Raw genomic sequence first — 23,433 nt, forward strand, 5'->3', positions numbered from 1 at the left:
CTTGGAGAATACACCAGAGTGATCAGTCATTCTATTCTCTAGAGCAGGGTTTGCTAAGAGAGATAGAATCAGTGATCGAGAGAGCAGCTGAGGGGCATTGAGTACAAAGCGACAGAGAGGCAGAGATAGTGTCGGGATAGCAACAGAGCAGCCAGAGAGAGAGAGATGCAGGAGTAGCCAGTGCTCATGTAGGGCCATGCAGAGGCAACTAAGTGTTGCACAGAGCACCAGAGGGGCCAACATAGTTGACGTAGAGGCTCAAAGAGCTGACACAGGGCCTCCTGAGGCTGACGCAGGCCAAGATAGGTTAACGCTGTGCGCTCACTGGGCTAGGAGAGGTCGACACATTCCAGATTGGGCAGATGTTGGGGTTTCTGGAGCAGATTGGTGCTGAGTAGTTGCCAATAGGATTATTCTGGGTTTCAACTAGTAGATTTGTCAGAAACTGAGAGGTATTACTGCCAAGGAAATTCTCTGTTGGCTAGGCCAGTTTCGGCACCCAGATTGTACTCTGATATTGCTTAATAAGAAAACCCTCAGATAGTTGCACCGGTTTTTCCCACATTGTGTTTTTCCGGAGACATTAGTCCAAAAATAATGTTGTCATATGGTGTGTTTGTTCTTGTTTCTTTTAGTTGCTGATCTGTAATATGTTGAGCATGCACTAGTGTTTATTTTCAATATTTACATTGTAAATAACTTGTTAAGGAAAATAATAAGTAGGTAGGAATAAATTAGATAAATTGCATGGAGGGTTTCACTAAGTAAACTTAGAAACTTCAACATGTCCCTCCTTTTTAGGCCGACTTGATTGTTCATTAGGCCGACTTGGTTGCTGCTTGTAGGCCGACTTGTAGAGTAGACTTCGAATGGTTCTTTGGTGGAGTTGTTTGCTTGGATGAGCTTCTTGATGGTGCCATTGCTTGGAGGAGACTTGTGACTTTGCTTGGACGTATTCTCTTGACCATAATACATATACATACAAGGTATAACATGCCCTTAAGGTCTTCAACTTACTCTTTTGACTATTTGACTCACCTGTAACACTTTAAATAGTGCTAGACCTATTTCAATGAGCAAGAAACTCATTGATATATATTATAAAAATATTATTTCTTTTCTTGAATAAATACAAATATCAAAAGTACATTTATGAAGATCGAACCTAGTTATCTTTCCTTCAACATCTTCAACAAGGGTAGAGCTCATGTTTGGCTTTTGCTGACATGCTAAATTTGTATTTCTCGACCATAATTTGCATTTTGCGGTACATTTCCCATTGAGAGTGGCCAAATTATGCTTTTTCTTTTCTTTTAGCTATATCAACTTACAGGGCATCATTGCAGGCCCAACCCAAGGTGTGGACAAGGGGAGGGGGAGACAACCCTATGTGGACCTAGATGGGAAAAATGATGGATGGGGTCAAAATGAGTGGAAAGGGGTGATGTATGTGGTGCCGGGAAGCGGGACCACGCAACCAAAATCAGGATTTCTCATGTAGTGCCAACCCTAAAGCCAGTGGCTAGTAAAGGAGATCCCACAGGACTAGGATACAAGGCTAAACACCAAATTGGGCATGGGAGATGAGCATTGACCTAGCCCACTCTTTCTGCTGAATTCCCCTAGCAATCCATGCCCAAAAGTGTCCATGGAAAGGAAACAAATTACTCAACTCAACCAATGAAAAGTCATACCTTTGGGGTTGGAAGGCCCACCTTCAATCATACTTTGATGGCAGGTGGGCGACGGACGACATGGCTAGCTCAGGTGATAGAGAAAATGGCACATCAAGCTATTTGGTGGCTGCATGGGGTTACTGGTTGCCGACTGAGGACCATCTAGGAGAAAAGTTTCTTCGTATATACACTGCCCACAGGTGGTGGGTAACAATGAACAAAATGATGACAAATGAAGCACTTGACCTTTGCCATATCCTTCTTCTTCTGATCTTTAGTAGGAGCAGGTCTTCTACCTATATTCTTCTTAACGAATTTTCTAATGTTCCTTCTTCCTTTTCCTTTCCTTGTATAAGGGCTTTTGTTCATCATCTTGTGGATTCTGCAAGCTACTCTTGGACAATAATCTGGCCTCCTTTTGGAGACAATCAGTCCATAGCTTATCAAATTTGTGTAGTTTTTCTCATGCACAGATTCCATGAATAAATGTCTCCCACGAGGAAGGAAATCCAGTTATAGTCACTATAAGAAGCTCTGTATCATCAGTGGTGTCTCTAATGGCTACGAGCTCATCTTTGATCTGGGAGACTATCATAAGATTTGAGACAACAAAATATGATCTAGTCATCATGACATTGCAGAGACGATGTATCAAGGTTAATTTCCTACTAGTGTTGTTGCTCTTTAAGTGGTCCTTTATGGAGTCTACTGTCATTCTCTTCGCCTTGGCTTCATTCTTCTTATATTTGGCTTTCTCCTCAGCTCCTCCTTGTACTGGAATGACTTTCTCCACATGATCCTGAAGCTCATTCTCTTCCAAGATAAGGAGTATCCCGGTCTTCCAAGATCTGAAGTTGATGGCACCGTCCAACTGTTGAGAAATACTTAGGGTAGCATGGTTAAGATTTTAGTAATTTGATTTCTCTATCCTTGACACTTTCTTGTGATGTTTCTTATCAATTCTTCTTTTGTAGTTATTATATTCTTATCAGCAGGACAAATGCCAAACAATGAAGAGCATAAACACAACAAGAGAACACAAGATGTAGGCACTCAGCCAGGGCAAAACCCCTCTTTGAGGGGAAAACCCAGTCAAACTTTTCTTCAATAGTAGAACCAAATCAAGTTGAGACATCCAAGACCCTTTGACCTAGACCAAGACCTTCCTCCATCCATCAAGTCAGCCTTCCAAAAGATGTTTAAGACAACTATCTTTATACCATAGATTTCAGGGTCTCAGTCTTCCTTTTGTCTGCAACATACAAGTATACTTCAGTCCTGCAATCATACTAGCAAACTTCGGTCCTGCATTGATACTAGCAAACTTCTGTTAATATACTTTTGTTCTGCAATATACTTTGGTCCTCCTTTTTCATTTTCTTTCAATAGATAGCTCTTCCTTTTATGCTTTTTTCGTACTTCCTTCATCAACAGAAATTTCAGATTGAATTCATGTTAGTTGGTTTGATCTTCACAATAAGAAAAGTGCTCCGTATATATAGTCTTTACAAGGTGGATGTGTCACTTCACGAGGCCGACTAGACTGTTGAAGAGGGCCGACATGACGGAGGAGGGACAAGACATAATTTTAACATAAAATATTTTCTCTGACATAATGAGCCCAAGAAGGGTATTTTTCATAATGACTTTGATTTTGACTTAAGATACAAACCCTAGGGCACTCATTGGGTGCTTTTGACCTAGAAACAAACAAACCAAGCATGAAATCCATGCTTAATAATAATATTTCTTTTTCTTTCTTTTTGACAAATACATTACATCATGACTCAAATCTGATTTTGAAGACCGATACTAGTTACATTTCTCAACACTAACCTGTTTTCAACTCTGAGACTTGGTGCCATTTTGACGAGATCTGAAAACCAAGCTGCTGAACACTTGTCTCTTAGGTTGACTTTAATGGACGCTCTTTCAGCAAAGCTCTGATACCATGTTGATTTTTCTACAAGAGGATAATAGAATACTATTTACAGTCAGATAATCACTATGTAATGATTTTCACATAGTATTCTTATGCCACTGATATCGTTGAACAATTGCACTTAAGAAACTATTAACAATTTATACAGTAAATATAACAGAAACAATAAATATCATAGAAAGACAACCATACACAATAGAGAATATTTTTACCTTGGGAAACCCAACCTTGGGAGAAAATCCAACAACTTTTCTTTAAGAGAAATTGTTCTTCAGCAAGGTTTACAAATCAACAATTTGTCTAGAAATCTGTGCCAATATCCAAGTCAAAATATCAGTCAAACAATGGCCACCCTCAACATTCAACAACATCCAACAGGCCTCGGCTTCCTCTTCAAAGTCTATGGCAGGCCCTGTGGCCTTGTTTTGCTGTCAATGGCCAGTCAATTTAGGTTGGTCAAAAGGCAGATAAGCTTGGTCAAACTTGTCGTTATAGATCACATGTGCGGCTGTCCAAGAGAGATGATGAAGAGAGATACAAGACTTGCTTGATGGTCAAAATGAAAGGTCACATCAAATATATATACTTGTTGAATGGGGGTAAAATTACACAAGGGACACACCCTTTCACCCCCTGAACTGACTTGACTTCCTGGGCTGACTTGAGACCTCAAAAGTAAATTTATTTAATTTTTTTAGGCCATATGGTAATACCTCCTGACGCGACAAAAAATCAACATATCCCATGTATCTGTAAAGCTTGTGTGCCCCATTTATGAGCAAATAAGAAACACGAATATTGATATAAGAAATGGCATAAATCTTTGTGAGCTTTATACAGAATGGGGCCATCTAAGTTTGTAGTCTGCATAAATGCTTTCCATACAACACTTCCTTGTGTGTGGTTAGTTTAGCTTACGTTATGCTCTTAAAGTAGCCCTTGGCAGTCCTGCAGGTGCTTGTCATTGATTGTACTTATTTGTTCAGTCCCATTGACCAATATTTTGTTTATTTGTTGGACATTAAGATATTTATGTAATCTTATCTCATCTACAGGAAGTGAGTATGTAAATCCTCATGTATTTCAGCTTTTATGATTATCTCTAAAATCTAGCTTTTAATCATGGCATTGGGACAATATCATTGGTATGGAGGTCACTTCAACTATGTCTTTCGTGCTCTTTTTAATGATAAAAATAAAGCTTTGCTTTTAAAAGTTATGATAGAAGTTAAAACTCCAGTTTCCCTGTATATCAATCTAGTAATTGTGCAATTCCGTTTATGGATGGCATCATGTGTATGGGACTACTGGTATTTATCGTGTGCAGTCTCCAGTCTTCAGGGGTAAAATTTTATTTCAAAATAAAATTAGTGGATGTGTTTAAAACTTTAAACTATCTTTTAATTTTAATGGAGTCTTGTATAGATTTTGAAAGTGAAAGTAGAGAAGTATTCAAGACACTAGAGTCAATAGGCTTTATTTGTTGCCAGTAGATGTCGCATTTTGACATGTGCCAATGGACACTATTTTGAATTGGTTTTAACTTTTAACTTAATGTGTCACAATTAATCTATTTTTATGGCTCTATATGTATTCATGTTGGCTAAATATATGGAATTTTGGAGTCCTTTTGATCATGATCATATTGATTAGCACAAGGTGAAATCACATGTTACCTCCTGCATGTCATATAAAATAGTGGCACAGATAAATAACGTTTACATCACCTCAGTAAGGAGAATAATAAGTGTGAGTCTTCTCTTAATACCCTTGGTGGTTCGTAACCTACAGATTTATATAACTGTCTTCCAACTGACAGCTGCGATAAGCTCCTTCTGACTTCTTATCAATAACTATCTTTTGAAACGTTCATTTGATTATAATATTACGCCATTAGTTTCCATTAAGATGAATATGATCTTAACTAACAAGTTATAATATGGCGACCTATATAATTCAATAAAAAGAAAGGCTTCTTTGGCAGTCATTTCTTTCTAGCACAATCCGGTGTAATAAGCTGCTTTAGTGTTCGCCCCTAGGTTTGCATAAGGTGTATACTGTGTATGATGTCCCAAAGAATATAGCTCAAAAGGATTTCTTATTCTAAAACTTCATGTGTAACTTAGGGTCCTCCTGAAACAAAAGCATGGTTTATTTTGCTTCTGTTGTAATTGCATTGATCAAGTGAAGTATGTGCTAATTAATCTGTAATGGTTTGACAGTCACACTCTATAAGAGATTTTGACAATTATTTTACCTGCCGTATTGGTAAATTTGAGGTAATATCTTTTGCAAACCTAGCCTTTTTTTATTATCTTCTTTGACTCATCCAGGTATAAAAACTAATGAGATTATGAGAACCATTGCTCCTTTGTAATTCTTACAGACAGTGGATACATATTATCGCAAATGCAGCAGTGCCCAATTTCTCAGTACTGTGTCAGTGCCGTTACTTTGTGTGAATGCCTTGGATGATCCTGTTTGCACAAAAGAGGCCATTCCATGGGATGAATGCAGGTATTAAATTACATTTGTGGTAATGGGTATTTTTTTTTCTGGAGTTTTTATTTGCATAAAATCTTATATCATCTGTTGCAACTTCAATAAAAAAGCTCCATTGTCTTTGAAGGGCAAATAAAAATATTGTTCTTGCCACTACACTACATGGAGGACATCTTGCATTCTTTGAGGGATTAATGGCGGGTAGTATCTGGTATGTTTTGTGATTTGATATTCAGATTAAGCTATGTTATTTGTTCTTGAACTCATTACAATCGCAACTATGGTTTGGATAAATATTTAAAGCGTAAATGAATACCTCCACTACTGTGAAGCTGGCTTGACCACATCTTTGGCTTTTAAATTCCAAAATAAAAGGGGTGTATATTTAGGTGGCAGGCTTGTTAGCAGCTTGAATTTTATTACAGTTGACTAGTAATTTGTGCTGACCGCCTTACATCCAACTTATATACTCTTGATCCAGAGTCCCATGAAAGCACGTTCTCTTCACTTTCTTTGAAGTAGCTTTACGTTAACACAAGGGGTAGGTTGCCTCACATTTGTAAAATATACATCCATTCTTTTGTACATGTGATCATGTAGGCGTGGCATTTATCAAAGTAAATGAAGTGTGCTGATTTGAGAGCAACATTGCAAAAACATCTTTCAATCAGTAGTGTACAAAATTATAAGATGATAGAGCTAATAAGGATGTTTAGTGGGAAGAATCAAATTTACGACAGTGCAGCCAACAAAACCCTTCCTGTAGTATTCTCTATCATTGTTAGGAACAAAAACATATTGAATAAAAGAAGGGAGAATCTCTATTGGCTCTGGAACTATATGAATAGACATGCCATTGTTCTGTAACTGCCTTACATATTTATTAATCGACTGTTCTTCACAACACACCTTCTTACTTTATGTCAAGTTATTTCTTTGTATTATTATCACTGCAACGCACACAGAACTATGCTTTGTTGCACAGCAATTAATGTTTACTTGTTTTCTGAAATGGGAATGCCTGCAATTGTGAAATCCCTGCCCCCTGGAAAAAAAATAACACATTATCTTGCGAGAAAAGAAATGAGTGATAGACATAAATCACATTTAAGAAGGAAAACCATATCTATAATAACTCCTATAGATGATTACATGATGCAAAATCCAAAATTAGCCTTTATACATCAGTCTATACATCCAAAATCAGCCTTTATACATGATGCTCATGTGGTGAAAATGAAATAAAACACATAAAATGTTTGCTGTGGCTGTAGGAAGCTCCTCTAGCTGAAGAATGTACGAGGAATTAGTGAATGAAGTGCTCTTTTATAGAAAGGAGGTTGTTAGGGTTTCTAGAGAATTCTAAGTTCTGTTTTTTCGAGATGAATGTAAAATTGAGTTAATTATCATGTAGAATGATTAGAGATTAATTTTAGTGGTTAATTAAGCTGTATTTGGCCATAGAAGGGCTCCACGCCTTCTTGGACACTTGAATGGGTCAACAGAAGCAAAAGAAGCTGCATAAATGGGGCCCGCTATTTTTGATGAACCTTCTTCATGTGTGGAAAACAATGATTCCCCCTTTCAATGGTGTGAGTAGGTATATCATTACGAGTCATATCCTGGAGCTAAGGAGATTCTTAGGAGAATCAATTTCACCCTCATTTTCCGTATCGGTGTCATAAATAGGGTCATTGTCAAAATGATGGCTGCCCACATCCCATTTTCCCTCATTAGCGCACAAGAAATCAGAAATATTTCCTTCACAGGGAGCTACAACACTCATATCTTCAAACCCCTTATCTTCAATGAAAGTTCCCATTTCCCTTGTTTTCATCCTTATGGTCTTTAATGAGGCTTTCACTCATGCCATTCTCATTCTCAAGCCTTAAATTTGCATCCTGAAGGTCCTCTATGACATTATGGTCATCATGATCTTCTCTAGATGGATTCCATTCTTCCAGATATTCCTTACTGTCATGATGGCCCTCCACACTTGAATTTTCTTCAAGGTCAACCTGCTCATCCAACTGATTATATTCTATAGGGTTTTGCAGTTGATTATAATATTTTTCATTCATAAGGCCAGTCAAAATATTAAAGGCACAGGTTTGGCTAGCCAATTCAAAGAGTCGACTAGGGTCCTTCTTGTTGAAAAGTAACTAGGTTTGGTCTTCATAATAACATGTGTAATTGTGATTTTACATAATTGATGAAATGAAAGAAAAATAAAACTATTGTAATGCTTGTCCCATGGGTTTCATGTGCAAGGAATTTTATTTTAGTAATGGCTCCCATTGTGAGCCTTTAGGATTGAGTCATCTAGTCATTAAATTCAAATTTAGTCGATGTCATGTTTGAAGGACTCTTACTAGGCATGATACACTTGTATATGATTCAATAGAAGTGTCAAACGGCCCTCCAAGACAAGCATAAGCATCCTCTATAGGTCAGATTCAAAGAAATAATAATATCTTCATAAAAAGGACATGTCAGTTCACCAAAAGTCATGTCGGCTAATTATGAGACTCCAAACACTATAAATAGGCAGCTCGACCTAATCTCAGAACACAGAAAATTCAGAGAAGTGCGAGGTACAGGGGTCTGTGCTTATGGAAGTGCAAGGTACAGGGGTCTGCAGTTAGAGAAGTGTGAGGTACATCAGGTCTATGGTTAGAGAAGTGCAGTTAGAGAAGTGTGAAGCCTCATCAAGGAAGCCTCTTGCCAAGCGAAGGAGGAGGGACTAGAAGATAAGGAGGGACGCTAAAAATATCTCTACTAGTGCAAAATTGCAGACCTATAAATTTGCAGTAAGGAGGCCGAGAAAGAGACCTATAAAATTGCAGTAAGAAGGCCAAGAAAGTCGAAGTTGAAGACCTATAAATTACAGCAAGGAGGCAGAGAAAGTAACAACAAGCAAAGGGTTTGACTATTGTTGACTCAAGGTAGAGGAAGAAGGCTTGGTATCTTAGTCTTAGAGTGGCAACTAAGTCAAGGGTCTTGGTCTTGGTATTCGTCAATTGAAATCTCTATAAGAAGAAGATTTTTTTGGGTTTTCCTCTTGAAGAGTGAGAGGTTTTGGCCCTAGCTGATAGCGTATATTCTGTCTCTTGTCTCTTGTCTCTTTATGGTTTATACATTGGTAGCTGTTTGATGAAGAAGAACACTAATAACCTAAATAAAAGAAGATCCTAATCTAAAGAAGTAAAAAATAGCACTCGCAAGCAGTTACTAATAGAAGAGATATCACTTACTTGCTATGTCCTAGATTTCTCAACACTTCTCATAGGCACATATTGTCATGTAGAGTTGTCTTTGTGCTATCCTATGAAACCTGAGCATGAAGTCTTTGTCCATGCTCTCCAATAAATCTTCACAAAATTCGACATGGTGGTCCACAATTTCTTGTAGATTTCAAAAGTCTTGATCATTGAGTTTTGCAAATGGAGAGGCAAGGGTATTCTCTTCTTGATAATACACCATTTGTCATGATTTTGCATGTTAGGATTAAAATGGAGTCGCCATGGTGAATCAAATGGCTTGATAGATGCTTGCTTCACCCTACAAGCATTACTTTTGAAGTTTAATGAAGAACTAGGGCTTTGTTCTTCCAATAGAGTTGCCAAAATCATATATCAATATTGTTGTATGAGGAACAAGGCACACGTCTTGTGTCCTTGAAAACGACGCCAAAATGTTACCACTCAAACTAGCAGGGGTCATAGGAGGGGTCCTATAGAGCAACTACTAGGTCAAGGGGCAACAATGGAATGATAGCCCGTTGTCACCTCAGCTAAAGCTCCGTACTCTTTACAGACTTTCACCAATGGGAGGATACCCGGTATGAGAGGAATCACAAGAGTAGATGGATCCATGATAAGATGTGGGGTGATTCCTAAAGCCTATTCACAAGAGAGGCTGAAATAATTGGTTTGATTTCTTTGAAAGCAAGGTGATTGGCTTTCTAAGAAGGGCTATGAGGATACCATTTGAAAATTCCTAGATCTAAATTTCTCAGGAATCCTACTACAACCAATTGAATGTACTTCACCTAGATCGTAAATTACATTACAAACTTATTTAAGATTTCTTCTTGAAACATTGAAGTAAATTACTGAAGCAACCTACACCAAATTAAATATGATTTTGAAACATAGAAACTGAGCAAGGAAAATAGAAAAATATAGGACACTGTTATTTTTGGACAATAGTCCCCGAAAAAACCCAATGTGGGAAAACTGGTGCAGCAACTCTGAGGGTTTTATTATTATGCAGGAGAAAACCTGAGTACAATTCTAGGATGCTCAACTAGAAATCCGATACAGAGAGAATACTGAACAAAAGACTGGTGAAATGATCTCACCTTGTCACTGGGAGAATCAGTGACTGATCCTACTGAACTAGAGGCTTTGCATCACCCTCTGCGTGGTCTCTGCGCAAAACTGCATCACTCTCGATGTAATATTCCTAATTAGCTATGGCTAATTAGAATATTCGATTTTGTTCAATTTTTGCCTTCTATAGTTATTTGTAAATAAAAAAGTGAGGAAGGGGGAAAATAACTCACTTTAGAATAAAAGTCACTTCCTAGGTAGCACAACATTGTGACTTAAAGGGGAGCCAACGGGGGCCAAAGGGGGACGCAGAAATGGAGCCCACGCAGACACATGGAAGCACTGCGCAGGAGGAAAAGAACACGTGGCAAGAGGGGAATTACATAGGATGAGGTGAGCCTAGGGATTGTGAGAGGCAGAGGCTATAAAATGGACAGGAGCCCCCTCATTTTGTATCATTCAGTTATGTGCATTTGGAGCTAGTCGTTTTGACTTTTGAGCACGCTGGCTGTTTGGCTAGTCTGCAGCACTGTTTAGTGCATCGAGTGTCTCTGTTCGGAGATCTCACCCTTAGCCCCGGGGGACTTTGAGTGCCTGCTCGGGCAAGGTATTTCCATTAGTATTTCAGCAGTAGTTTTATTATCATTTCAGCATCAGTTTCATTAGCTTTTTGGAGGACTGCTTAGCACTTGGAGAGGGACGCAGTTTTTTTTGGTTGCAGTGCTGGATTAGGGTTTGCAGGTGGATTTATGCTGGGAGATTGAGCAGGGGTCCAACTCCTATTTCATTGGAGGATTTTGGCAGGGTTTCTGGTGGTGTTTCAGGCAAAGTTTAGAGGGGTTTCTTTCAATGGCAGCGTTGGGCACTGAGGAACTGCGTAGAACCCCAAGGGGGTGTTTTTTGGGGGTCGGCCATTCCAGGAAAGCTTTCTGAGTTTTTCTGGGTTTCTTTAGTAGAGCCCGAATCCAGAGTTTCAACATTTTTCGAGGAGGAGAGCAGCCCCAAATCATCATTTGTTTTCTAGCAGCAACAACAACACAGTAGCAACGTCCACGCAGAGGGACATTCTTGTCATTCTGAGAGTATTTCTTCACTTGCCTTGTGCAAGTCGAGGTGCCATATGTCTGATCACCTCTTGTACTCATTTTATTGCTCAGTCAATGTTGCACGAAGCGGGAGCAAAGCGAAAGCGCGAAGCGGAAGCGCGGAGCGCAGAAGCGTCATTTTCCAAAAATCTAGGAAGCGAAGCGTCCACGGAAGCGTCTGCTATATATATATATATTTTTATATTTTTTTGCATTTATACTCAAAACAAACATCCCAAATACCAAATTAATTGTAGAAGACATGAAAACATGCATATTTTTGCATAAATCAAGATAGATATGGCATCCATGATTCCATTGTAGTTACTAGTATGTACAACAATCATCTATATTCTAGCTATTACAAACATACATCAAATTTTTAAGCATATCATAAAACATAAAACATTTAAGCATATTATAAAACATAAAACATAGAGCATATTATGATTTATCTAGCAAGTGAGCAACTGTCAACATTTGTCATGTCCAAAATTCAAATAATAATGTTTACAAAATATGTCACTTGGTCACCGCCAAGCCAAAAAGGTTCAAAATTCAAATTCACAAGTCTACAAGTCTAATGAGTAATCTATGACAAAAAGAAGTAGATTGTGAATATATCTACTAATCTCTCCTCCTTCCACCACGAATAGAACGTGATGGCGGGCCTCCACGTGGTGGCAATGAAGAAGATGGTCCCTGTGTAAGTCGTGGCACTGGAACTGATGAAGAAGAACCCCCTGCCGTTGGTGTTGAACCATGGAACCTAGAAACCAAGGGACCAGATGGGGGTGGGGGTTGTGGCATATCAACACCCGTGTCATCATCCTAGAATCACTCAAAAAATTCATGCAAAAAAAAAAACACTAGTTAACAAAAAAATTAAAAACATGAATTAGAGAAATGCTTTATAAGGGAAAATTGGAAAATTCATACCACAATGGACATACCTGGATAAGAGAATCCTCTAATTGCTCTAGTCGCAACACTCCATCCTCCAAATTGGGCTCCTCTGGATTCTTGTCCCAAGTCAACAAGTCTTTATTAGACTTTGCATCTTCACAGTAATGGGACAACAATCGCAAGTTGTAATGAACATAAGCCAAGCTCTCTGCCCGGTCTAAATTCAACCTGTTCCTTTTAACACTGTGGATGAAAGAATAAGAGCTCCAACACCTCTCTGCAGAAGAAGTGTTTACCACCTGTGATAGCACCCGCAATGCCAAACTCTGTAGAAGTGGAGTAGGCCCTCCATGCATGTTCCACCACTCAAGAGCAGAAAAATGCTCTCGATCTTGAATTGCATGCATGCTCCCAAATGGACCAGTGTTGCTCGTATAGTTGCTCACCTGTCTCCGTACCAATGCAGCCTCCTCATTATCAGGGATTAATCTACTCAATGCAGCCATATATTTTTCGTGAACCTCTTTATCTTGGTGTGGTTTTTTCTGCTTCCCCCCCCAGGTGCTGGTTTTGAAAGCCATGATGGATGATAGTATTTAGGTGTCAAAACATATGCTAATGCATGCAATGGAACATTTAGCATATCCCATCGGTTTTCCACCTCTTCACGAATATAATTGTACAAGGTGGTATCTCTAGGCTCAACAATGTCTTTAATCTGCCCCAACATGCTATCCATTTGCTCATACACCTCCCCAATTACTGGTCGATCTGAATCTGCAAACTTGATCATGTAATAAATTGGTTTGGTGAATTGCAAAACATATTTAACCTGTGACCAAAAGTAACTGTCAAGAACAGTGTCCTTGACTTCATTAGCACCATCTGTGTCAGTGTTAATTTCATCCCATGTTTCAGCACACACCAGATTAGTTAAAGCTTGTCTCACCCTCACTAGCCGCCTAAAGGTGAGGTAATAACTAGCAAATCTTGTCTTTGCAATTTTAAGCAATTGCAACTTGGAGTAAGTGCCATAGAAGTAGTTTACCCTTGTATGCCCTGTGATGAATTTAATGAGCTGCTTCCCTTTCCTGTAAACCTCAGCAATCCACCCACAATCTTTGTGTTTCACAATATCATGCATCAAAAGGTTCAATGTGTGAACCAGGCACCCAGACCAAAAGATGTGTGGATGAGTATGCTCAATAATTTTTCCTGCTAACTTACAATTTGCTGCATTATCTGTGATCACTTGAACCACATTATTCGGACCAACATCTTTGATTGATTTCAATAGGAGATCTGCAATGTTTTGTGCAGTTGCACTGATGGAGGAGGAGTCATGAGATGCAATAAATACTGCACCACTAGAAGAAACACCAAGAACATTTATCAAATGTTGGTTTCTAATATTTGTCCACCCATCTGATACAATGGATACCCCAGAATCCACCCACTCGTGTAAAACGTGTCAAAGCTCTTTGAACCTTAGCTTTTTCTCTTTCTAATAACACTGTTCTAGCTTTCTCATAGTTGGGGGCCTTGTATCCTTTTGGGGCTTCATTGATGGCCTTTACCATTTCATGCCAATAGGGAGAGCGAAGCACATTGAATGGTACACCGCAAGCACAAAGAAAACGGACTATCTTTCCATCCACATCATCCCTCCCAGCAACATTAAGGAAATCCCCTATTGTTTTTCTACCTCCAGAGGTTGCAAAAGTACCATGAGGAGATGGGCAACTACCAAATTTAGAGGTTGCACTTGATTCAGAATGAGTTTTTTGTTTCTTGTTTTTTCGTTGTGCAGCCATCTCTATTTGGATGTATTTTTCTCTTTGTTCACTTGAAATGTTTGGGCAAATGGTTACCTCCACAGAACCCTTTTTTTCATCACTCTCCAACACCCCACAAAGATGCCTCCTCAGACGGGTATATGAACCCGTATATGGTTTTCCTCCATGAAAACCATGAGGGCACAAAAATTTGTAAGATCCACCACCCTTTCCCCCTTCAAGTTTGGTCACATAGTTCCACAAGGGATTTGATGTACCTTCCCATCTTGTGCTTCAGTGTCCCCTTCAAGTTCATCCCCTTCCTCTTCAAACCCTTCCTCCTCATCATACATTGGGTCACTACTATTAGGACCAAGTTCATCCCCTTCCTCTTCCCCTCTATTCCTCACCCTTGCCATCATTAAAACCAAGAGTGGAATGATGCATAGAAGCCAAAAGAACACCATCTTGGAATATGGATATAGGTGGTGGACAACCTGTAAATAAAGGAGCAAGTAGAAACAATGGGAAAGAGTAGGAGAGGGAGGAGAAAAATACAATTTTTTTTTCAAAAAAACAAGGGAGTTTGGGGTTTGAACTTACCTCTTTAGCTCTTGTAGATGAAGTCCTCCAAGCTCTTGCTCCAAGCTCCTCCTCCTTCTCCTAGCTCCTCCTTCTTCACTCCTCCAAGCTCTCCTCTCTTCTCCTCTCTTCTCCTCTCCTTTCCTCTCTTCTCTTCTCCTCTCCTCTCTTCTCTTCTCCAACTCTCATAAACTCAAAGTGAGAAAATGAGAAGAGAATGGGGGCTTTATTCTTTTCTAAACTCACCCTAAAGTGACCCTAACCCACCCCTAACCCACCCCCTCATGCTTAGTTAAGTTAAATTTTAAATGAAATTAAAAAAAAAATATGTTATCCGCGGGTTGCGTGCGGGTTGCGCCCGGGTGGCGTGCGGGTGGCGTGCGCTTCCGGGCAGGTTGCGTGGCGCCACCTCTTGCCAGAACCGCATGCCGAAGCGCGATTCCGGGGGCAACACAACCTCATTGGCAGGAATCGTTTAAAAAACATGGAAGCGCGCAACCTCAATTTCGGAATCGCGATTCCTGTGGAGATTCCGGAACACTTCCGCACGGGTCGCGGTTCCGGGTTAGGATCCGGGGGGGGGGGCGATTCCTGCAACCCTGTGCTCAGTATAATAAAATGGCTTAGCCTTTCTTGCTGCATTTCTTGTGTATCTACTTATATTTCCGGTTTATGTTATTATATGATGTTTCATTGTTATTTATCACTTCTGAGTTACTATATCATTTACATGTATTTGGTTGGAGTTTTGCTGGGGTTTTGAGGGATATTTTGGGTTAGGAATATTACAGTGGTATTAGAGCATAGATCTGGCTCAGCCTGTGGAGCTAGCAATCTATGACACCAGGGGAAAAACCCTACATTTGTTACAGAGGTAGGAGGTACAAAGACACTGGACGTAGGTTGGAGAATACCTACGGGGAGGGAGACTGTGTTCTTGTGGTGGACGCAGAACAGGAGCCTGTGGTAGACGCAGGATAGAGAGAGCCAATAGTGGACATAGAGTAGATGGCAAACGAGGACGGGAAGAGATTTGCGGATATGCTCCTCAAATCAGTGCAGGATCTGTTGAGGCAGATTGAGGTGATGGGGCAGAGATTCACAGTAGTAGAGGCCAGACAACATGAGAGCCCATGAGTTTTTCAGATTGGTGAGGGATCAGGTGCATCCCATCATTTTCTAGAGTAGTGTGATACTGTGTAGCAGGTGGCCTCGCATGCCTCTACACGCTCTACCATCCCCACGTTCTTAGGAGCAGACATGGGGGTTGGAGCCCAGCAGGAGGCAGAGCCTGACCATATGGGCGATTATTTTGCAGAGTACCAGGCATATGGGCAGGAGTTCAGGGATGGTCCTTCATTTAGGGACTTTGTTCAACTCCAGCGGGATAGTAGGCCCCGCAATCATCACAGAGGGAATCGACATTACCATGATGGTGACACCCACCGTGCAACGAGTAGATTCCACTTGCCTACGTTTGATGGTTCATCAAACAGTTCGGCGAAGTCTTGGGTGGAGAAGCTGGACATTTATTTCCAGCTCAACCAGCTATTGGAGGCGGAGGCCATCAAGGTGGCAACATTGCATTTGGATGGTGAGGCCCAGGATTGGTGGTTTCACGGGATGGTTACACTCGGGCACTCTACAGTGACGACATATGCAGAGTTTACTAGGAGATCGATGGAGCGATTTGATCGGAGGGATCTAGAGCAGCATTGTGTTGAGCTGACGAGGCTCAAATAGACAGGGAGCCCAGAGACCTACATTGCAGATTTCTTCAGGGTCTTCGTGATGGTGCCAAACCTCTCCACATCACGAAGGGTCTATATGTATGTTGAGGGGTTAAGAGAGCCACTTCGGGGTCTAGTCCGATCCACTAGACCAGCTACACTCCAGGACGCTATCAACAGGACCCGGGACTTACAAGATGTCTTACCCAGGACCCGTACACCTTACCCCCAAAGACAACTTTTTCAGTCTAAGGGGAAGGATGTGAGGATTCCACCTCCAAAGGTGAATCCAGGACGAGTGCAGATCGAGGACGATGTCAAGAGGGAGCTGAAGAAGAAGCGGTTGTGCTTCACATGTCAAGAGCCATGGGCACTAGGGCATAGATGTGCTGCTGGTAAAGCACATTTTATTGAGGTCTTTTTCGAGAACAGTGGAGAAGAGGATGATGTGGAGGCAGGAGATAGCCATGCCATATAGGGACTGTCAGACCAGGAGTAACTCCAGACTAGGCAAAAAACTGATTCATTTATTTCATTTGGTAGCTATTGTTATATACATGAATGTGATTGATCAGTTCATATTCTTGATGACTGTTCACATTCCACATTCACCCAATCGCAGAGGATTAGGTGTCAACATTCCCCCCCTTAATCTGAAGGGATGTTGGTGAGTCCAAGCATCGTTCTGAATCTTTCAAGCTTTTCTCTTCCAAGCGCTTTGGTGAAGATGTCTGCAATTTGCTCATTTGTGGAACAATGACGAAGATGGATTGTTTTGGCCTCAACATGATGTCGGATCAGATGATATTTAGTATTGATGTGCTTTGTACGATCATGGAACTTTGGGTTCTTGGCCAACTTTATTGCAGAGGTGTTGTCAATCATGAGTGGAGTTGATTGTACTTGTTTTACCTGCAAATCTTCAAGAATTTTCCTGAGCCACACAATTTCTTTCGTTGCTTCAGCTGCTGCCATGTATTCTGCTTCTGTTGTGGAATCTGCTGGCATTGATTGTTTGCGTGATCTCCAAGAGACAGCTCCTGATCCAAGACTCATAGCATATCCTGAAGTAGATACTCCAGTTTCTTTGTTTCCATCGAAGTCTGAATCAGAGTATCCAATCAAGCTGAAGTCGTCCACCTGTGTATACTTGATTCCAAGGTCTTGAGTTCCCTTCAAGTACCTTAGAACTCTTTTTGCAACAGACCAATGTCCCTCACAAGGCTTTTGCATAAACCTGGAGAGGATTCCAACAACAAATGAAATGTCTGGTCTGGTAGTAGTGAGGTAGATGAGACTTCCTATAAGCTGTCTATACTTTGTTGCATCCTCAAATTCCTTTCCTTCGATAGATGTGAGGTTTAAGTTTTGTTCCATTGGAGTAGAAAGAGGATTGCACTCTGTCATGCCAAATCTGTTTAACAAATCTCCAATGTATTTCTTTTGAGAAAGAAATATGGATTTTGGATGTGTTGGGTTACTTCAATGCCAAGATAGTAATGAACATAGCCCAAATCAGTCATTTCAAAACTTTTTCCTAATTCTTTCTTTATGGATGCAATATAGCTTTCATTGTTCCCTGTCATTAAAAGATCATCTACATATACCACAAGATATACAACTGTTTTGCCAACTTTCTTGACAAATAAAGTTGCATCATCGAGATCAAAATGATTGAAGTTGAGTTTCAGAAGATGCTCAGTTAATTTTTCATACCAGGCTCACGGTGCTTGTTTGAGGCCATACAAGGACTTCACAAGTTTGCATATTTTTTGTTCATGTCCTTTCACAGCAAATCCTTCAGGCTGGGACATAAAAACATTCTCTTTTAGATCTCCATTCAAGAATGCAGTCTTTACGTCCATTTGATGGACTTTCCAACTGTTCTGAGCTGCTAGTGCAAAGAGTGTCCGGATGGTGGCCCATTTTGCTGTGGGGGCAAAAGTTTCCTCATAATCGACCCCTTCCTTCTGTGCAAAACCTTTTGCCACAAGCCTAGCTTTGTGCTTGTCAAGTGAGCCATCAGCTTTGTACTTGTTCTTGTAGAACCACTTGCAGCCAATTGGTTTGGTTCCAAATGGAGGGTCAACCAGCTTCCAAGTGCCATTCTTTATGAGGGCATCATACTCCTTTTTCATCGCTTCTTTCCATTCATCATGAGAAGCAGCTTCTTTGAAGGAAGTTGGTTCAAAATCTGTAGACCAGTTCAATTCACAATCATAAGTAACATCCATATCAACAGGTGAATTAGAGTCATCCACATCACCTCCATTTTGTCGGTTTGAATTTCTGGTTCCTGTTTTTCCAATTTCATCAGGATGAACACTTTCAAGTGTCTTTGTCAGCCACTTTGGGGACCTTTCTGAGATGGTCCAGGCTGCTCTGTTGATTGAGTTGGGACTGAATCAAGATTGAGTCTCTCAATTCTATCAATTACATCACTTAAAACATCATCCGTTGTTGGAGTTTCATGCAGGGGAGATTGTTCTTCAGAAGAAGATTCCACATGTTGTTCTAGTATAGGAATCCCCCCTTCAAGATGTGGAATCTGATTATCAAATTCTTGAAATGATTTCGTTTTTGCGAATCTATCCAAGCGATCAAGTTGCCGCTCAACAACATTGTCAGATTTGGATGATTCAAGAAAAATGACATCTCTAGATACAACAAACTTTTTATTTACTTCATCATAGAGGCGGTATGCTTTAGATGTGTTGAATACCCCAGGAAGATACACTTACGACTTCTAGCACCAAGTTTGTTTCTATGTACCTTTGGTATCAAAGCATAACAGGTGGAACCAAAGATCCTGAGATGTTTTACCGAAGGAACATGTCCATACCACAATTCATAAGGAGTCTTGTTTCTTATAGCATTAGATGGACATCTATTCTTTATATATGCAGCACATAGAACAGCATCAGCCCAAAACATTATCGTTACATTTTTGAAGAAAAGCATGGATCGTACCATATTCAAAATTGTTCTATTCATTCTTTCTGCTACACCAATCTGTTGGGGATTATAAGGTACAGTTGTTTGATGTTTAATCCCATGTTGGCGAAGATAGTGTTCAAATTCATTTGATGTATATTCTTTTCCATTATCAGTGCGAATAGACCCAATATGAGATTGTGCATCATTTTCAATCCATTTTTGAAAATTCTTGAATGTTTGAAAAGCATCAGATTTGTTCTTCAATAAATAAACGCAACACATTCTGGTGTAATCATCAATAAATGTCATGATATATTTATTTCCATTTGCAGAAGGAACAGGCATTGGACCACATAAATCTGAATGAATGAGTTCAAGCTTCCTATGTGCTCTTGAATGTGAATCATGAAAACACTGTTTGCTATGCTTTCCTAGAATGCAAGCATCACATTGCTTATGTTTCCTAGGAATTGTAGGCAAACCAACAACACCATTTTTCTTCAATAAGCGGAGGCTGTCATAGTTTAAATGTCCAAATCTAGCATGCCATAATAAACTTGATGGAAGTGTACCTTCTTCATGATGAGAAATATATGAGAAATGTTGTGCATGAGCAGAGGTTCCTTGCAGTTTGAGAAGCCTTTCTTCTTCTATTCCCCTCATGACAAGTGAGTGGTCAGATGCTTTTCTTACCTCAAGCTTGCCATCAAACATATGAATGGAGTGACCTTGCTGGCGGATGTGGACCAAGGACAACAAGTTTCTTTTGAGCTGTGGGAGATATAGAACATGATCCAGAAGAAAGTCTGGAAGACCAGGCAGTTTAAGCCTGATTGTGCCAAGCCCTGATGGCTTGATTTTTGACTGATCTGCAAAGTATACTGCTCCATCAACATTGTCAGTGAAATCTTCAAAAAAATCTTTCCTATGAGTCATATGACAGGTTGCTCCTGAATCAAGCAACCAATCATTTTTCGAAGAAGCAAGTGAAGCATTAAACAAATCTTCATTTACTCCAATGTTACATTGTGCCTCAATATAGTGAGCGGATTCAGGTGCTTTACCTTTGTCTGTATCATCAGTTTTACCTTTCTGCTGGTTTCTTTTTTGCTCAATTTTGTCCCATGGTAGCTTGCATGTAGAAGCATCATGTGATCCATTTCGTTTGCAGCGAATGCAATGCAGATCTGCTTTTTCTCCTTGAGAATGTCTGCCCCCCCTGCCTCTGAAGTATCTTCCTCTTCCTCTTCGTCCACCTCTTCCTCTTGTAGAATCTTGAGCAGGATGCTTTTCTTTATGAGCAAGGCAAACAGTCTCTTCAGAAGATTCAGGGACTGTCTTCTTTCCAAAGGCTTTCTCTCTTTTAGCAAACTTTTTCACAAGAGAGTCAAAGGTTATATCTTTAAGATTTCCATTTGCTTGTAAAGACTCAAGATAATTGGAGTAAGTAGGATAGAGTGCCTTGAGAAAAGCAATAAGAGGGATATCCAGCTCAACCTTAGTGGATTTGATATCATGCATTATGGATTTAACTTCAGATGCAAGAGCAAGAGGATCATTATTTTTCAGTTCAAGAGTGAAGAGTTTAATCATGAGCTGAACAACTTCAAGTGCAGAATGTGAGTCATAGAGTTCTTTGAGCTTTTGTAAAGCTTCAAAGGCAGTTAAATATGATGAAATATTGCGACTTACTTCTTCATTTACAGATGCTGCGAATAATGCATATGCTTTGCTGTTCTTGTTATGCCAAATGACGAGCTCTTTGTCTGATGTAGGCTGTACTGGGTCATTGTCTCGTTCTCCGACACACTCCCTTCCACAACTCATTGAAGATGAGGGTGTGTTTTATCATCCGGGACCATTCAGGATAGTTCTCCTTGCTAGTGAGAACTATCCCTACCATAGAGATGATTGAATGCATTCTGTAAAAATTCTTCTGCTGAAAAAAAAATCCTTATGTCACAACCTTATGTACTTTATTTTCCTCTAACGTTTGATAGAAGCATCAGCATTTCTTTGTATATATCACTTCAATATATCATGCAATACTACTATGTTGAAAAAACGCACAAGGGATCACTTCAATATATCACTTCAATATATATCAATATATCATGCAATACCACTTTGAAAGCAACGCAATATATCACTGTATCACTTCAATGTATCAATATATCACTTCAATATACTATTTTGAAAGCAGCACAGTGTATGACTATATCATTTCAATGTATTAATATATCACTTTAATATATCATCCAATACTATTTTGAAAGCAGCGCAATATATAAACGCTTTAAAAATTTTGAATGATACTGCACAATACTCAAACGTTTTGAATGATACTGTACAATACTCAAACGTTTTAAACTCTCAGTCTTCACTGTTTCAGCAGATTGAGTCTCTTCCAAGCGCAGAGACAGTGTACTCTGCTCCATCGTCGGTCAATTTGTGAAATTGCTGTAGCCGTTGCAATATTTGCGATTGGAGGGAAATACTGTCATTACCATTTCCTCCACAGTTCCCTGTTCGATTCCGTCTTTCACATGTTCGAACACTGGACGTAGAAGAGAAGGTAGTAAGCGGCAATGGCGAAAGAGGAAGCAGCATCCATGGAGGTGGAGGCGGAGAGGACAACAAAGCCCTCAGTTGCCGGCGCTTCTTCGCCCTTCGTAGACAAAACTCTGGCTCCTGGAGACACAGTGCTAGACCTAACGCGACTCGATAATCAGACTCTCAGACTGGGCGGTGGTCTTCGTCAGGACTGTGACAATGTTACTGTAACAAAGGTTGGTGGGCTCAGGTATACAGAGCCAAACAAATATTGGGTTGAAGGCTCACAAAAAAAGGTATACACCTGCCGTGGAAGACAAAATTATTGGCATTGTTGTTGATAGCAAGTCTGATAACTTTCTAGTGGACATAAAAGGTCCAACATGGGCTTTTCTACCCGTTCTTGTATTTGAAGGTGGAACAAGGAAGAACATACCAAAGTTTGAGACTGGTCAACTGATCTATACGTGAGTGGTTAAAACAAATCGTGACATGAACCCAGAGCTTTCATGCACTGATGCCAGAGACAAAGCGAGATTAGCGGTGGAGAGGCAGCAAAAAGGGCTCATAACCGATGCGCAGAGAATCAATGAGACACAGGACAATCAATGAGACGCAGGACAATCAATGAGACGCGCAGGTATTCATGGTCAGAGAATCAATGAAACGCAAGACAGAGGCAGCGCTCAGGTATTCATGCGCAGAGAATCAATGAGAGGAGTTACGACTATTCTTAGGACTGGCTCTGATACCATGTCAGACCAGGAGTAACTCCAGACTAGGCAAAAAACTGATTCATTTATTTCATTAGGTAGCTATTGTTATATACATGAATGTGACTGATCAGTTCATCTTCTTGATGACTGTTCACATTCCACATTCACCCAATCGAAGAGGATTAGGTGTGAACAGGGACCTTTGCCACCTCCACCGCCAGCAGCAGGTGGTGCATCTTCTGCACCTACCGGAGGGGCCGTTGCAGCATTGCGAGGAGTTCCCAAGTATTTGACGCTACGCGTACAAGGGACAGTACGTGGCCAGCAGGTATCAGTTTTGGTTGATAGTGGGGCAACCCACAACTTCATCGTATCAGTTTTGGTTGAGAGTGGGGCAACTCACAACTTCATCGATGCACAGATGGTTGAGCGGAGAGGTATTCAGACAGAGAGCTTCAATGGGTTTTCAGTTTTGGTCCCAGGAGATCAGACCATGACGTGTGCTCGATATGTTCCAGAGCTTTCAGTGACGATGGGCACCTACACTTTGACTGACCACTTTTTCGTGGTTGACATCCCAGAGACCAACATGATACTGGGTGTTCAGTGGCTTATCACTCTAGGGAAGGTCACGACGGATTGGAAGACCCTAGAGATGGAATGGGATGATGAGAAGACAGGGAGGTATGAGAAGA

At 40.3% G+C, this 23,433-nt stretch overlaps 1 protein-coding gene and 1 pseudogene across 3 annotated transcripts in view; both read left to right on the forward strand.

Annotated features, from left to right (window-relative positions):
* LOC149213932 (medium-chain fatty acid ethyl ester synthase/esterase 2-like) overlaps positions 1-23,433 on the forward strand; it is a 424,233-nt gene that overhangs the window by 342,404 nt on the left and 58,396 nt on the right. For all 3 annotated transcript variants that reach the window (XM_089392144.1, XM_089392145.1, XM_089392146.1), the window contains 3 exons: positions 5,841-5,897; positions 6,005-6,135; positions 6,248-6,331. In XM_089392144.1, coding sequence (XP_089248270.1) covers positions 5,841-5,897; positions 6,005-6,135; positions 6,248-6,331 — 272 coding nt within the window. The remainder of the gene's footprint in view (positions 1-5,840; positions 5,898-6,004; positions 6,136-6,247; positions 6,332-23,433) is intronic.
* On the forward strand, positions 21,940-22,634 carry LOC149213935 (uncharacterized; annotated as a pseudogene).

Source organism: Pinus tabuliformis, chromosome 1_1 (genome assembly GCF_031772625.1).
Source record: "Pinus tabuliformis cultivar Carrire ecotype Pingquan chromosome 1_1, CPIR1, whole genome shotgun sequence".
In the NCBI taxonomy this organism is placed as follows: Eukaryota; Viridiplantae; Streptophyta; class Pinopsida; order Pinales; family Pinaceae; genus Pinus; species Pinus tabuliformis.